Genomic DNA, 15,413 nt, shown 5'->3' with positions numbered 1-15,413 from the left:
TGCAATTGTTTTAGAATTTATTTTTCCGTAGCTGTACAATATGTTACAAGCAGTGATAACATAACAATGGACAACATGCTTGCACCCAGACACAAGTGTGAGTGTCATTGTGTGACATTGAGCACTGAAACTGCAAAATGAAATGGGGTAGTTGATCAGTCAGGGAACAAGCAAGATTTTCTAATGTCATGCAATTGATTTCAAGTCTCTTCACAAACAAGCAAATTATGTTTTCCTTCATGTCACTATTCTTATAAACAATAATCAAATAATGGAATTCATTGTATAAAAAAAACCAACGCTGTTCAAACTCAACAAGTTTTTTTTTCCAGACCAATATCAAATATCCTTGCCAGAAGATGTAAGCTTCAGTGCATGTTCCAAGTTTTAAACCATGATTTAAAAAAATAATTAAAAGCTCTTGAACAATATGACATTATGTGTCCATGTCATCAACATAAATAATGTAGGAAATGAACATGACTGACTAGAAAGCAAAGTCATTCATCACATCAAAACGTGACAAAACATACTTGAACAATGTTTTCAGAACAAAAATCCCTTTGAAATACAATATTGATAAGTAGCAACAACTATTGAATACTAGCGTTCAATGATGAGACAACTCCAATCACCATATACAAATGTACAGTTCATGTAGGAAAACGTGTAGAGGAGAAACAATACAAAAACAGCATGTACACAATCCATAGATGTATATTACATATGTACAATTATTTACAATCCCACAAAATCAACGTTTTGCAGTCTTTGGTCGAAAATCTATTTCCTCAGAATTGTGAAGTCCATGCACATGTAATTCATCAGTAGCACAAACTATATGTTAATTTGACAAGTGAAATTTGTACACCTGCATCATATATGTGGTGAGATTCATTCTACATGAAATAATATGATGAGTGAGTGAGTGAGTTTGATTTTACGCCGCTTTTAGCAATATTCCAGTAAAATCACAGCGGGGTCTCCAGATTCACCAGACCATTGTACCCATATCGGGAATCGAACCCGGGTCTTTGGCGTGACGAGCGTATGCTTAAACCACTAGGCTACCCCACCGCCCCTGAAATAATATAAACATCTTTACATGAAGTGAGTGAGGTCAACTGATCAGTACAAGGAAGTGTCTTAAGAGGCTTAGAAGGCTTAAAAAAATAAAAGAACTGGTTCTCAGGCAATGACTTTTGAAAATATAGTGCGGGCGGGTGGTGGTGTTTTTTTTGTTTTTTTTGTTTTTTATCTGTTTTTTACCATCAACCTGGGAAAGGGCCTCCCTACATAAACAAGGATACAAACTCTTTTTGCGGCCATGACCACAACACGAGATGCGCAGTAAAGCAGTGGGCATGTAAAGGGAAGTACCCGTGTGCTATATTGGATCGCATTGTTTTCAAGTATTAGTATTATTTTTTGTGTGGAAAATGGACATAAAACCAAAACATGTGATGGACTTTGTGATAATGATGCTGGCAGTGCCCAAGAACCAAGACTATTATTCTTTTTAGCTAACATGGTAAGTCAGCACAATGTGGAAGAGTGAGTGAGTGAGTTGGATTTAACGCCGCTTGTAACAGTATTCCAGTTATATTGCGGCATGTCAGCTTAATGTGGGAGGAAAGCCCGAAGTGATGCAGGTCACAGACGTTTACCACTTTGGTGAAACCCAGAAGGATGGGTATGGTGCTGACAAACCTAGAAACATTACCAGAGTGAACCAGGATTCCAACCCACAATCATAGGTTTCTGGCGTGCCCAAGGGACGCAACTCTGCACAGCGAATCGCGGCGCCTTAGACGACTGGACCACCCGTGCCCCCCAATGGGGAAGAAAAGACACAAGTGATGCTGGTCTTAGATGTTTACCACTTTGGTGAAACCAACAAGCACAGGTATGATACTGACCAACCAAGGATAATAAAGGTAACCCAGGAATTGAACCCTTTCTGCAGTTCCAGATATAACAAAGGGGGACAACTCACTAAGTGACATGTTGCTCTTTAAATCAGAGATACCAATGCCCCTCCACTAAAGTGAGAAGAAATTCCAAACATGAAGATATCTCACAGGTCTATGTTTCTTCATATTGACTTCAAGAAAACTGTGTAGATTGAAGCTAATCCCAGCTTCATTTTATAGGGCATTTCTACCTTTCTTCATACAACAACACATGTATTCACAAAGAAATATCTGCCAACTTTTCAGAATTACAACAAACATTTTGTTACGATCTTCTGGTCGGTACACCAGTGCCAGATGATATGAATTGTTTTCAGGGCCTCGTTCCTCAAAGTGATCTTAGCGCTAAGGTGATTGTAAGTCTAACACTTTAACATAGGCTACCATTGTAGCACTAAGATCGCTTTGGGAAATGGGACACAGTACAATACAGGCATGTGATTCCGTAACTTAGCTGAAAATTTTATCACTTAGTTTCTATTTTGACTGCAGCAACTTCTGAAAATATGATAGGAGTGTCTCGATTGGACAGATGCAACACAATAAATAGATTTCATACCAATCAATAAATTATTATTCTTAAGAATTATGTTAGAAATTCATGTTGCAAATTCATAACAAATACGAAAAAATTCAGGACAGTTGACAGCTATGCCAAGACACTCAAGTCATCAAATCTACATAGTATTCAATCAAAAAGACATGCAGCATGAAATCCTATGAATCGTCACAGTGCTGCTCTGGTTCTTTCATATAACTACAGTTAATCTGTCATGCCATGAAAGAATAACTATTGTGAAACGAAAGAATCAGGAGGTCCTCGACTTATCTTTAGTAGTAAAAATATAGACATTCCCAACAGAAATTTTCCCACAAGATTACCAGGCAAACATGTCTGTGATGAAACATTTTCTGTGCGTCACTATGGCAAGATAATCCTTCCACTCCCTGAGTCGCTAAGTCTTTCTTCATGCAGATGAAAGTTTGAAAATAATTACTGACAAAGTCGTTTGGCATGCAATTCTCATGAAATAAAAGCCTCGACGTTAAAATGAGGTATGACTTCTTAGGATGAAGAGTCTTGGTGAATGATAAGGCCACATATAATTCCTTCTTTTTGGACCCACAAACAACAGCAAGTTAACACAAGTGAGGAACAGAGACATATTAAGTATCAACTAGGCTGTCAATAATCTCACTCCGAATATCAGACTGAATTCACCCTGCCCATAACTCAAACAAAACAATGGCAAGTTTCCGTGGTGATATCAGCAGACCGAACTCACCGAGATAGTCCTGTCCTTACTTTGCATAATGTCAATCTGGAAAGTTTTGCGCCATGAGTGGCTAACAAAAGCCTAAAACTGTGTCTTGGAAGTTTGGCGATGTAAAGACTACTCAGTGTTACGTAAGCAACTCGACGAGATCTGAGATGCTTGTTTGTAAACTTTCCTGATGAGACAATTGACACTCAGTGACAATGTGTAATTTAAGAAACAGAATGTGAGGAATAAATATTTAATTATGTGAGTGAGTGAGTATGGTTTTACGCCGCTTTTAGCAATATTCCAGCAATATCACGGCGGGGGACACCAGAAATGGGCTTCACACATTGTACCCATGTCGAGAATCGAACCCGGGTCTTCGGCGTGACGAGCGAACGCTTAAACCACCAGGCTACCCGACCGCCCTATTTAATTATGAACGGGATAGTTTCACAATGTGTGGAAGTGAATAATAGAAATATGCCTCCTTACTTTTGAATTCTTGTTAGTCTGCAAAAATAACTGCATCTTGAATATATTGCATGTGTGTGTCACTCACAGTTTTCGCCGTACTTTGCTACTTGCAAAGCTTCCCAGATTTACAGTAACTTCTTTACAGGAAATCGGGCAGATTGAACTCATCGAGATAGTTCCATCGTGCCCTTTCCATCTTGCCCATTGACTTGTTTAGAGGATATCCGGCAGATTGAATTCATCTTGATAGTCCATCTTGTCCTTGACTTGTTTAGAGGATATCCGGCAGATTGAATTCATCGAGATAGTTTTGTCCTGGTTGTGGCATGGCAAGCTGTGACTGCATTGGTTGCTGAGCCCCCATCACCCCTTGCTGTGTCTGGGGTGTGGCGCCCCTCATGTTCTGCTGCTGCTGCTGCTGCTGCTGAAGCAGGAGCTGTTGCCGCATCTGCTGTTGCTGTTGCTGTTGTTGCTGCTGCTGTTGAGGCTGCTGGCCTTGTGGATTCTAAACAAAGGATGTCAGAGGATAAGACGCATGCAACATGCCATCGTCCTCCATATCATTTCAATGCAGAGACTAAAAGAATTTCCTTACACTTCTGGAGATACCCTCTTCCACTTTCTCAAGTAGAGAATGCAAACAAAGAGTCCCTCTACATCTCAGTGACCTCACACTTCACTAAACTCCCTCTCCACAGATAGTGTCCTCTACATCTCAGTGACCTCACACTCCACGAAACTCTCTCTCCACAAGATAGTGTCCTCTACATCTCAGTGACCTCACACTTCACTAAACTCCCTCTCCACAGATAGTGTCCTCTACATCTTAGTGACCTTACACTCCACTAAACTCTCTCCACAGATAGTGTCCTCTACATCTCAGTGAACTCACACTCCACGAAACTCTCTCTCCACAAGATAGTGTCCTCTACATCTCAGTGAACTCACACTCCACTAAACTCTCTCGCCACAAGATAGTGTCCTCTACATCTTAGTGACCTTACACTCCACGAAACTCTCTCCACAGATAGTGTCCTCTACATCTCAGTGACCTCACACTCCACTAAACTCTCTCCACAGATAGTGGCCTCTACATCTCAGTGACCTCACACTCCACTAAACTCTCACCACCAGATAGTGTCCTCTACATCTCAGTGACCTCACACTTCACTAAACTCTCTCCACAAATAGTGTCCTCTACATCTTAACGACTTCACGCTCCACTAAACTCTCTCTCAAAAGATAGTGTCCTCTACATTTTAGTGACTTCACACTCCACTAAATCTCTCTCCACAGATAGTGTCCTCTACATCTCAGTGACCTTACACTCCACTAAACTCTCTCTCCACAAGATAGTGTCCTCTACATCTTAGTGACCTTACACTCCACTAAACTCTCTCCACAGATAGTGTCCTCTACATCTCAGTGACCTTACACTCCACTAAACTCTCTCCACAGAGAGTGTCCTCTACATCTCAGTGACCTCACACTCCACTAAACTCTCACCACCAGATAGTGTCCTCTACATCTCAGTGAACTCACACTCCACTAAACTCTCTCCACAGATAGTGTCCTCTACATCTCAGTGAACTCACACTCCACTAAACTCTCTTCACAAGATAGTGTCCTCTACATCTCAGTGACCTCACACTCCACTAAACTCTCTCTCCACAGATAGTGTCCTCTACATCTCAGTGAACTCACACTCCACTAAACTCTCTCTCCACAAGATAGTGTCCTCTACATCTCAGTGAACTCACACTCCACTAAACTCTCTCTCCACAGATAGTGTCCTCTACATCTCAGTGAACTCACACTCCACTAAACTCTCTCCACAGATAGTGTCCTCTACATCTCAGTGAACTCACACTCCACTAAACTCTCTTCACAAGATAGTGTCCTCTACATCTCAGTGAACTCACACTCCACTAAACTCTCTCTCCACAGATAGTGTCCTCTACATCTCAGTGACCTCACACTCCACGAAACTCTCTCTCCACAAGACAGTGTCCTCTACATCTCAGTGACCTCACACTCCACTAAACTCTCTCCACAGATAGTGTCCTCTACATCTCAGTGAACTCACACTCCACTAAACTCTCTCTCCACAAGGTAGTGTCCTCTACATCTTAGTGACCTTACACTCCACTAAACTCTCTCCACAGATAGTGTCCTCTACATCTCAGTGAACTCACACTCCACGAAACTCTCTCCACAGATAGTGTCCTCTACATCTCAGTGACCTCACACTCCACTAAACCCTCTCCACAAGATAGTGTCCTCTACATCTCAGTGACCTTACACTCCACTAAACTCTCTCCACAGATAGTGTCCTCTACATCTCAGTGACCTCACACTCCACTAAACTCTCTCCACAGATAGTGTCCTCTACATCTCAGTGACCTCACACTTCACTAAACTCTCTCCACAGATAGTGTCCTCTACATCTCAGTGACCTTACACTCCACTAAACTCTCTCCACAGATAGTGTCCTCTACATCTCAGTGACCTTACACTCCACTAAACTCTCTCTCCACAAGATAGTGTCCTCTACATCTTAGTGACCTTACACTCCACTAAACTCTCTCCACAGATAGTGTCCTCTACATCTTAGTGACTTCACACTCCACTAAACTCTCTCTCCACAGATAGTGTCCTCTACATCTCAGTGACCTTACACTCCACTAAACTCTCTCTCCACAAGATAGTGTCCTCTACATCTTAGTGACTTCACACTCCACTAAACTCTCTCTCCACAGATAGTGTCCTCTACATCTCAGTGACCTTACACTCCACTAAACTCTCTCCACAAGATAGTGTCCTCTACATCTCAGTGAACTCACACTCCACTAAACTCTCTCTCCACAAGATAGTGTCCTCTACATCTCAGTGACCTCACGCTCCACGAAACTCTCTCTCCACAAGATAGTGTCCTCTACATCTCAGTGAACTCACACTCCACTAAACTCTCTCTCCACAGATAGTGTCCTCTACATCTCAGTGACCTCACACTCCACGAAACTCTCTCTCCACAAGACAGTGTCCTCTACATCTCAGTGACCTCACGCTCCACTAAACTCTCTCTCCACAGATAGTGTCCTCTACATCTCAGTGACCTCACACTCCACTAAACTCTCTCCACAAATAGTGTCCTCTACATCTCAATGACCTCACACTCCACTAAACTCTCTCTCCACAAATAGTGTCCTCTACAACTAAGTGACTTCATGCTCCCCAAACTCTCACCACCAGATAGTGTCCTCTACATCTCAGTGACCTCACGCTCCACTAAACTCTCTCCACAGATAGTGTCCTCTACATCTCAGTGAACTCACACTCCACTTAACTCTCTCCACAGATAGTGTCCTCTACATCTTATTGACTTCACACTCCACTAAACTCTCTCTCCACAAATAGTGTCCTCTAAATCTCAGTGACCTTACACTCCACTAAACTCTCTCTCCACAAATAGTGTCCTCTACAACTAAGTGACTTCATGCTCCCCAAACTCTCACCACCAGATAGTGTCCTCTACATCTCAGTGACCTCACGCTCCACTAAACTCTCTCCACAGATAGTGTCCTCTACATCTCAGTGACCTCACACTCCACTAAACTCTCTCCACAGATAGTGGCCTCTAGATCTCAGTGACCTCACACTCCACTAAACTCTCTCCACAGATAGTGTCCTCTACATCTCAGTGACCTCACACTCCACTAAACTCTCTCCACAAAGTGTGTTCTCTACATCTTAACGACTTCACGCTCCACTAAACTCTCTCTCAAAAGATAGTGTCCTCTACATTTTAGTGACTTCACACTCCACTAAATCTCTCTCCACAGATAGTGTCCTTCTACATCTCTGTGACCTCACAATTCACCAAAATCTCTCCCCAATAGCTATTGCACCTCTTCTACATGACCCAAGCCTTCTCTAAACTCATTCTACCCTCTCCACAAGAGATGATCCCACTACATATCAGTGACCAGCGTGCACACTCCACCATGTGTACAACCCGTGTGGCCCCATCACATTACATCCTGTCTGTGACACCCCATCTTACCTGTTGGTTAAGCAGCAGGTGATGAAGCTGCTGCTGTTGCTGTTGCTGTTGCTGCTGCTGCTGTGATGCTGCTTGTTGCTGCATCTGCAGTCTCTGTTGCTGTTGTTGCTGTTGTTGCTGCTGAAGCTGCAACTGCTGACGAGCTGAAAACCAAGCAAAGTTAATGGCCATCTGCCAACTGAACATACAAATAAAAATGCTGCTCAATTCTCGGAGCTGGAGTTAAACACTGAAGGCTACACGTGGGCACGGTAACATAATATGACAGGAATGTGCATGATCATTTAGAAGTCAATACTATTCATTAACAACAAATCAGGAACCTCAACCTCTGTTTAATCCATATTAAATCAAGAAGATAAAAAAAGAATATTTTTCTCATACAACCTCAAATGACTGTATCTAATAAAGACAGAAAAAAAATGTTTCAAGTTTCAAAATTGTTGTCGTGAAGTACTTCTGTAGCAACAACTTCAATATTTACCTTAAAAGAGAAATTTGATAGTTTCTCAGGATTAAAGATATTGTTTTGTTCCCATGCATTATCGTGATTGACATTTTAGCCAAGTGGAAAAATCATGCACAATATTAAAACATGACACATTGATTTAAATGACAAAACAACAGTTTCATATATAACCATTCCCAAATACATGTGGATGTTCACCCTTTACATAATGTAGCTTTCTAACCATGAATCTCACAAAACCAGAGGTTAATACTTTGATGTTTAATCTGTTATGTTAATATATATTTCAAAACAATTTCATTAAAGTTAAAAAAAATATGAAATGATTATTGCGATTATGAGGGGGGAAATTTCCAAATCTTTGAAAAATTACATTTCAAATAAAGAGGCCATTCTTGACAATAATTTTCAAGTGGTCAAAAGTTTGTTTTTTTAATAATTATTTAAAAATATTTGATTATTTCATGAACATATAGCAGACTGTCATCCGATTACCAAGTACAACACTCATTTCATTCAAAAGAAATATTGGAATACCCACAATCCAGCATACAAATTGCTAAAAACAAAACTTGCAGAACCCAGCACCAGCTCCCAGCCTACTCCACACATATGGCCATTCCTCCACAACCCAGGACAACAGTGGGGACAACAGGGTTCCACGAAGGACCAAACCACTAGATCAAGTGTCATCCACACTATGCCTCTTCACCAAAGCCATCATACGGTTTGCCCTTTATGAACACAGCAATATATTCGTCTTTCCTGTTTCCTAAATGGCCAGGCTACCTTGGAAACATAAACTAGCAATTTCGATCCGTTGTCGGCAGAGTACAAACGGACTTCGATGTTTGAAATTTTGTGTTTTGTTACATCATGGTATGAAAGACTTACGCTAGCGTTGCTAATGTTGTAAATTTTACATCAATGTTGAAATAACTTTTCGGTAATGTTAACCCTATTTTTCCAAATCAATCTTGCAAATATTATGTTAATGTTCCAAATACTTTGTCAATGTTGCATACTTGATAAATATGGCCAATATCATAAACTATTTTCTTATGTCAAAATGATCAATATTCAAACACAAAATTAATATTGCAAATATTATGTAAATAGTGCAAAAATAGTATGTACATATTGCAAATATTATGTCAAATTGCAAATAAGTCAGTGTTCAAAACAGTACATTAGCCTAGAAACAATGAGAAATGCAATCATTTTGCCACACAGCCAATGATTTTCTAATATGAATTATATATTTGCAAAACCATTTCCTCTTTACCATATCAGATGTACTATTTCAGCATTTGAAACTACAACCCAAACCGTCATGCATATATTGCTGTGTTCATAACTTGAACCATGACACACATACAAGCTCAATCAGGTCATTGAAACTATAATTCTTTTACACTGTATGCAAAGATTGACCAAGTTGTTTGTTATTATTTGTTATTTTTTTGCATTTTTTATATTTGAGATTGTATCGAAAAAATGAAAACAAACAATGTCAACGAGTACCGGCAGTTTGTCCTGCATACATGAAAAATGTGACGAAGAAACCTGATCTCCCTTTGTACATAGACATGAAATGGTAAATGTTGCCTGCTGTGCATCCTCAGTGGCCAGCAGTGGACGGACACACAGCAGTGGACGACTGACTGACCACTGCACGGACAATACCCACAGGACACCAACCAACGAGCAGGAAGCGGGTACTGACCGTCTGACCACTACCTACCCGAGTACATATGTGGCGGTGGGGGTCCTGGGTAATATACCTCCTCTATAAGGGGAACAGACATACCGCAATGTCAAATCAATGGCAAAAAAGCATGGGAGGAGAACAGTTCCACAGGAAAAATCAAAATGAATTGATAACTTGCAATCCAAAAGAAGCAGAGTGTTTGGTCACCAATTCTTTCAATCCCCCATAATTGTGAAAACACTCAACAGACGTCATAGGCTCATACGCAAACACTGTTCCTAAAGTCCATAGGACTAGCAGAAATAACCTTATTTGGCAGATTTACAGGTTGGTATTATTAACTTGATCATGGAGGTTTGTGTATTAAAAAATTCAGAAATATTGTTAAATATTGCACTGAAAGACAAATACAACAGTCCAACATTACCAATGTTTGCTGGTTTGATCATCTAGTTCATAGGGAGTGTTCCAACAACAGATGAACATCTTATTCATATGTGGTTAATATATTATACAAAGTTCAATAATATTAAATATATCCTCCGGTTATCCGTTTTCGCGAGCAACATTTTTCACTCAGTCCAATCTTTTGTTATTCTATGTATATATGCAGAAACTGATAAAATGATGACGTCACATACCGTATTCGACGTAATAAGTACCCAGCTCTAATAAGCGCCCCCTATTTCTAATTTGGAGAGCACCCTGGGCGCTTATTACGTCGAATATGGTATACTGTTTTTGGAAAGGTTGTTGGGTAGTCTTTACTTGAGGATCAGTAATGTAAAAAAAAAAAGACAAACGGAAACGTCCAGTCTACATTTAGACATTGTATGTTGTGCCCAGACCTTGTATATCTTGCCAAAGCATTGTACTTAGTGCCCAGATATTTTTACATACTGCCTTGACATTTTAACCTTGTTCCCAGACATTGTCTCAGAGCTTCAGATAAGCAGCGTATTTGCATTCCCCCCCCCCCCCCAAAGTATTCAGAACCCAATTACTTTCAATTAACTTGCGTACAGAAACGCATGCATTAAATGAAAAACTCAAATGTATAAAAACAGCACAAGTAAATACCCAATGATGTTTTTTTCCGCATGCGTACAAAGGAACTAATTTCCGAAACACAATTACAAATTTATTTACTTTCCAAGTCAAGCTATATATTTAGACCAGTTATCATGGTTATGTACATCTAAAACATTATTTCTTTTTTTTTAAATTTAAAAATGTTCAGTTTATGGGAAAAACCCAATAGAGTTACGAATAGATGAGTGAAAAAATATTGGATATCCTATGAAAAATGTAATAACCCAATTAAAATAGAAACCCAAGAGTAAAAAAACCTCAATTGCTCAAAACGTTATCTGGAGCTCTGTGTCTGTAGAGCCTAAGCACTGTACATTCTGCCCAGACATTTTTATGTAGTGCACAGACATTTCACATCATACCTAGACATTGTGTGTAGTGACTCATCATTCTATTTAAAGATCAACATATTCTCATTCATGTTTGTTGAAGAAAGCTGTATATTAGAAACAGGTTTCCTATTTCAAATTACAAATTAATCATATTTTGAAAGAAGACACTCATCTCAACATTAAGCCAATTTCAAACTGGCTGGCACAGTTACCACCATATTACAATCACATCCAGATTCAACAAAGTGATGCAGGTCTCAGACATTTACCACTTTGGTGAAATCCAGCCGCAAAGGAATGGTGCTGACAAACCTAGAAACATAATCTGGGCGAACCGGGATTCGAACCCACAATCATAAAATTCGGGCGTGCCAAAGGGATGCAACTCTGCACAGCAAATGACTGTGCACACCCATGCCTCTCAAGTCTGAGCGTGAGTGAGTGAATTAACATTATTCCAGTTATATCATGTCATGTCAGCTGAATGGAGGAAAAGCCCGAAGTGATGCAGGCCCGACATTGGTACAGTGTGAAGCCCATTTCTGGTGTCCCGCTGTGATATTGCTGGAATATTGCTAAAAGCGGCGTAAAACCATACTCACTCACTCACTCACTTTGGTGAAACCCACAAACACGGGTATGGTGCTGAAAAACCTAGAAACATAATTTGGGAGAACCGTGATTCAAACCCACAATCATAGGTTTCTGCCATGCCCAATGGACGCAATGTGCACAGCAAATTGCGCTCCTGAGAGGCTGGACCACCTGTGCCCCTCACAAGTCTGAGATCCAGAACATCAGTTTTGCAATTGAAAATTCTGGAATCATGGTGTGAAATTGTAGATCTCTAAACATCCAAATATAGACTTTGATCTTGCATATATGATACATGAGCATGATGAGAAGGCAAAATCATAAAGAAATACAGAGACTATATCTATAATGAATATCTTGTGTAATAAAATATTTTCATTATAAAACGAGAAAATACTTCAATTTTACATTTTCAATTAGCAAATTCTCAACAGCGATAGGGAGATTTACTGATTTCATCTTCTCATTTCTGACTCCAACCAGTCACACACCTAATGCATTGTAATAAGCAGACGATGCATTACTGGATTTAATGTTCATGGTAACCATGGCAACAAGCAATGAATCCAGGAGTTTCAGAATAAAGATGATCCAATTTACTGTGTAAGTAATGCCGTAGGTCGTTAGTTTATAAATCGCAGCAGTACGGAGGTGTATGCACTGTGGAGTAATTTCATAGCAATTTGATGAGAGAAAAAGCTGCCATTCATCATGTTGCATAAAACAAGGAATAAAACTCAGGGATTCACACACGCATGAATTAATGTCACACATGCATGAATTAATGTCACACACTAATGAATTAATGTCACACACGCATGAATTAATGTCACACACTAATGAATTAATCTCACATTATTATTGAATACATTCAAGTTATTATATGACCAGCCTGTATTCACTGAGAATAACAATGGTGTATGAACATTTTTTTGCTCATACAAAGGTCCTAATATTGCAACAACAAAAAAGTGAGTGAGTTGGGTTTAACACAGCTTTTAACTATATTCCAGTTATATCACGGCGTGTCAGCTTAATGTGGGAGGAAAGCCCAAAGTGATGCAGGTCTCAGACGTTTACCACTTTGGTGAAACCCATGAGCACCGGTATGGTGCTGACAAACCTAGAAACATACAACACAAAGAGATATTTTTGGAGTTACACATGTATGATATCGGTCTATAGATCAGTCATATACGATGGCGCATCAACTTAATTTGGGAGGAATGCTCAAAGCATATCAGGTCAAAGACATGTAGCACTTGGTCATCAACATCAATTTTGGTGATACGGTGTAGAGATGCCCTGGAGTGTGATACAGTGTAGATATCCCCTGGAGAGTGATACAGTGTAGAGATGCCCTGGCGTGTGATACAGTGTAGAGATGCCCTGGAGTGTAATACAGTGTAGATATGCCCTAGAGTGTGATACAGTGTAGAGATGCCCTGGAGTGTGATACAGTGTAGAGATGCCCTGGAGTGTGATACAGTGTAGAGATGCCCTGGAGTGTGATACAGTGTAGAGATGCCCTGGAGAGTGATACAGTGTAGAGATGCCCTGGAGTGTGATACAGTGTAGAGATGCCCTGGAGTGTGATAAAGTGTAGAGATGCCCTGGAGTGTGATAGAGTGTAGAGATGCCCTAGAGTGTGATACAGTGTAGAGATGCCCTGGAGTGTGATACAGTGTAGAGATGCCCTGGAGTGTGATACAGTGTAGAGATGTCCTGGAGAGTGATACAGTGTAGATATGCCCTGGAAGGTGATACAGTGTAGAGATGTCCTGGAGTGTGATACAGATGCCCTGGAGTGTGATACAGTGTAGAGATGCCCTGGAGAGTGATACAGTGTAGAGATGCCCTGGAGAGTGATACAGTGTAGATATGCCCTGGAAAGTGATACAGTGTAGATATGCCCTGGAAAGTGATACAGTGTAGATATGTCCTGGAAGGTGATACAGTGTAGAGATGTCCTGGAGTGTGATACAGATGCCCTGGAGTGTGATACAGTGTAGAGATGCCCTGGAGAGTGATACAGTGTAGAGATGCCCTGGAAAGTGATACAGCGTAGATATGCCCTGGAAGGTGATACAGTGTAGAGATGCCCTATAGAGTGATTCAGACGCCCTGGAATGTGATACAACGTAGAGATGCCCTGGAGTGCGATACAGTGCAGATATGCCCTGGAGTGTGATACAGTGTTGAGATGCCCTGGAGAGTGATACAGATGCCCTGGAGTGTGATACAGTGTAGGTATGCCCTGGAGTGCGATACAGTGCAGATATGCCCTGGAGAGTGATACAGGGTAGATATGCCCTCGAGTGTGATACAGATGCCCTGGAGAGTGATACAGTGCAGATATGCCCTGGAGTGTGTTACAGATGCGCTGGAGTGTAATACAGTGCAAAGATGTACAATACAGGAGTATGCTACAGCAAAAAGGCCAGGGTGTCTGATAACGTACCCATCCTCTGCTGAAGTTGCTGCTGGGCCGCAATGGCTTTCTTGGCCTGCTCCACCTGCTGGTACTGGAGTTCCTTCTCCTTGGCCGCCTGGAGGTCACTCTGGAGCAGCTGGATCTTACGCTGCAACACATAGCAGCCGATGCTGGTTACATAACAGGCACATCAGGGTCATACGAGACTGACCATTTAATATTTGTTGGAGGAGAGTGAGAAATGGGGGGTAATGGCGGCATTTGAGGGATTTTTGTTTGATTCAGCACTTCAAAATATACAATATCTTTCTCTAAAAAGGAGCCAAGCAATTATATTTTGCCAGCAACACATTATTTTTCAGAACATACAGCATGCCCAGTAAATGATTAAATGATTAACAGAGAAAAAGAGGTGTAATGACCTGTAGACTGGCTCGGTCCTGCTGGCCTGACATCATCTCTGATATGGAAATCTGGTTTGGCATGGCTCGGTTCATCATGGCATCACCGGCACCAGCATCCTGGTTCGGCGGCATCATGATACAGTTGTTCCCCTGCAACATTCAACATCACATTATCCTTCTACATTCAACATCACACTATCCTGCAGCATTCAACATCACATTATCCTCCAGCATTCAACATCAGAGTATCCTGCAACATTCAACATCACACTATCCTGCAACATTTAACATCACATTACCTGGCAACATTCAACATCACATTATCCTGCAACATTCAACATCACATCATCTTGCTACATTCAAAATCACATCACCCTGCTACATTCAACATCACATTATCCTGCAGCATTCAACATCAGAGTATCCTGCAACATTCAACATCACGCTATCCTGCAACATTCAACATCACATTACCCTGCAACATTCAACATCACATTATCCTGCAACATTCAACATCACATCACCTTGCAACATTCAAAATCCCATCACCCTGCTACATTCAACATCACACTATCCTGCAACATTCAACATCACATTATCCT

General features: G+C 40.8%; 1 protein-coding gene across 7 annotated transcripts in view; it reads right to left on the bottom strand.

Moving 5' to 3' along the window:
* The window catches only part of LOC124135445 (mediator of RNA polymerase II transcription subunit 25-like), a 58,178-nt gene continuing 42,765 nt past the window's right edge, over positions 1–15,413 (bottom strand). For 6 of the 7 annotated variants that reach the window (XM_046500779.2, XM_046500777.2, XM_046500774.2 and 3 more), the window contains 5 exons: positions 14,830–14,961; positions 14,435–14,555; positions 9,989–10,033; positions 7,776–7,918; positions 1–4,217 (listed from right to left, as the gene is read on the bottom strand). In XM_046500779.2, coding sequence (XP_046356735.2) covers positions 3,984–4,217; positions 7,776–7,918; positions 9,989–10,033; positions 14,435–14,555; positions 14,830–14,961 — 675 coding nt within the window. In that variant the 3' untranslated portion in view covers positions 1–3,983. The remainder of the gene's footprint in view (positions 4,218–7,775; positions 7,919–9,988; positions 10,034–14,434; positions 14,556–14,829; positions 14,962–15,413) is intronic. The other variant, XM_046500778.2, reaches the window with a different exon arrangement.

Source organism: Haliotis rufescens, unplaced genomic scaffold, assembly GCF_023055435.1.
Source record: "Haliotis rufescens isolate VD_foot unplaced genomic scaffold, xgHalRufe1.0.p SCAF_6, whole genome shotgun sequence".
Taxonomy (NCBI): domain Eukaryota; kingdom Metazoa; phylum Mollusca; class Gastropoda; order Lepetellida; family Haliotidae; genus Haliotis; species Haliotis rufescens.
The sequence above is the reverse complement of the archived record's forward strand: the minus strand, read 5'-3'. Positions and strand labels throughout refer to the sequence as shown.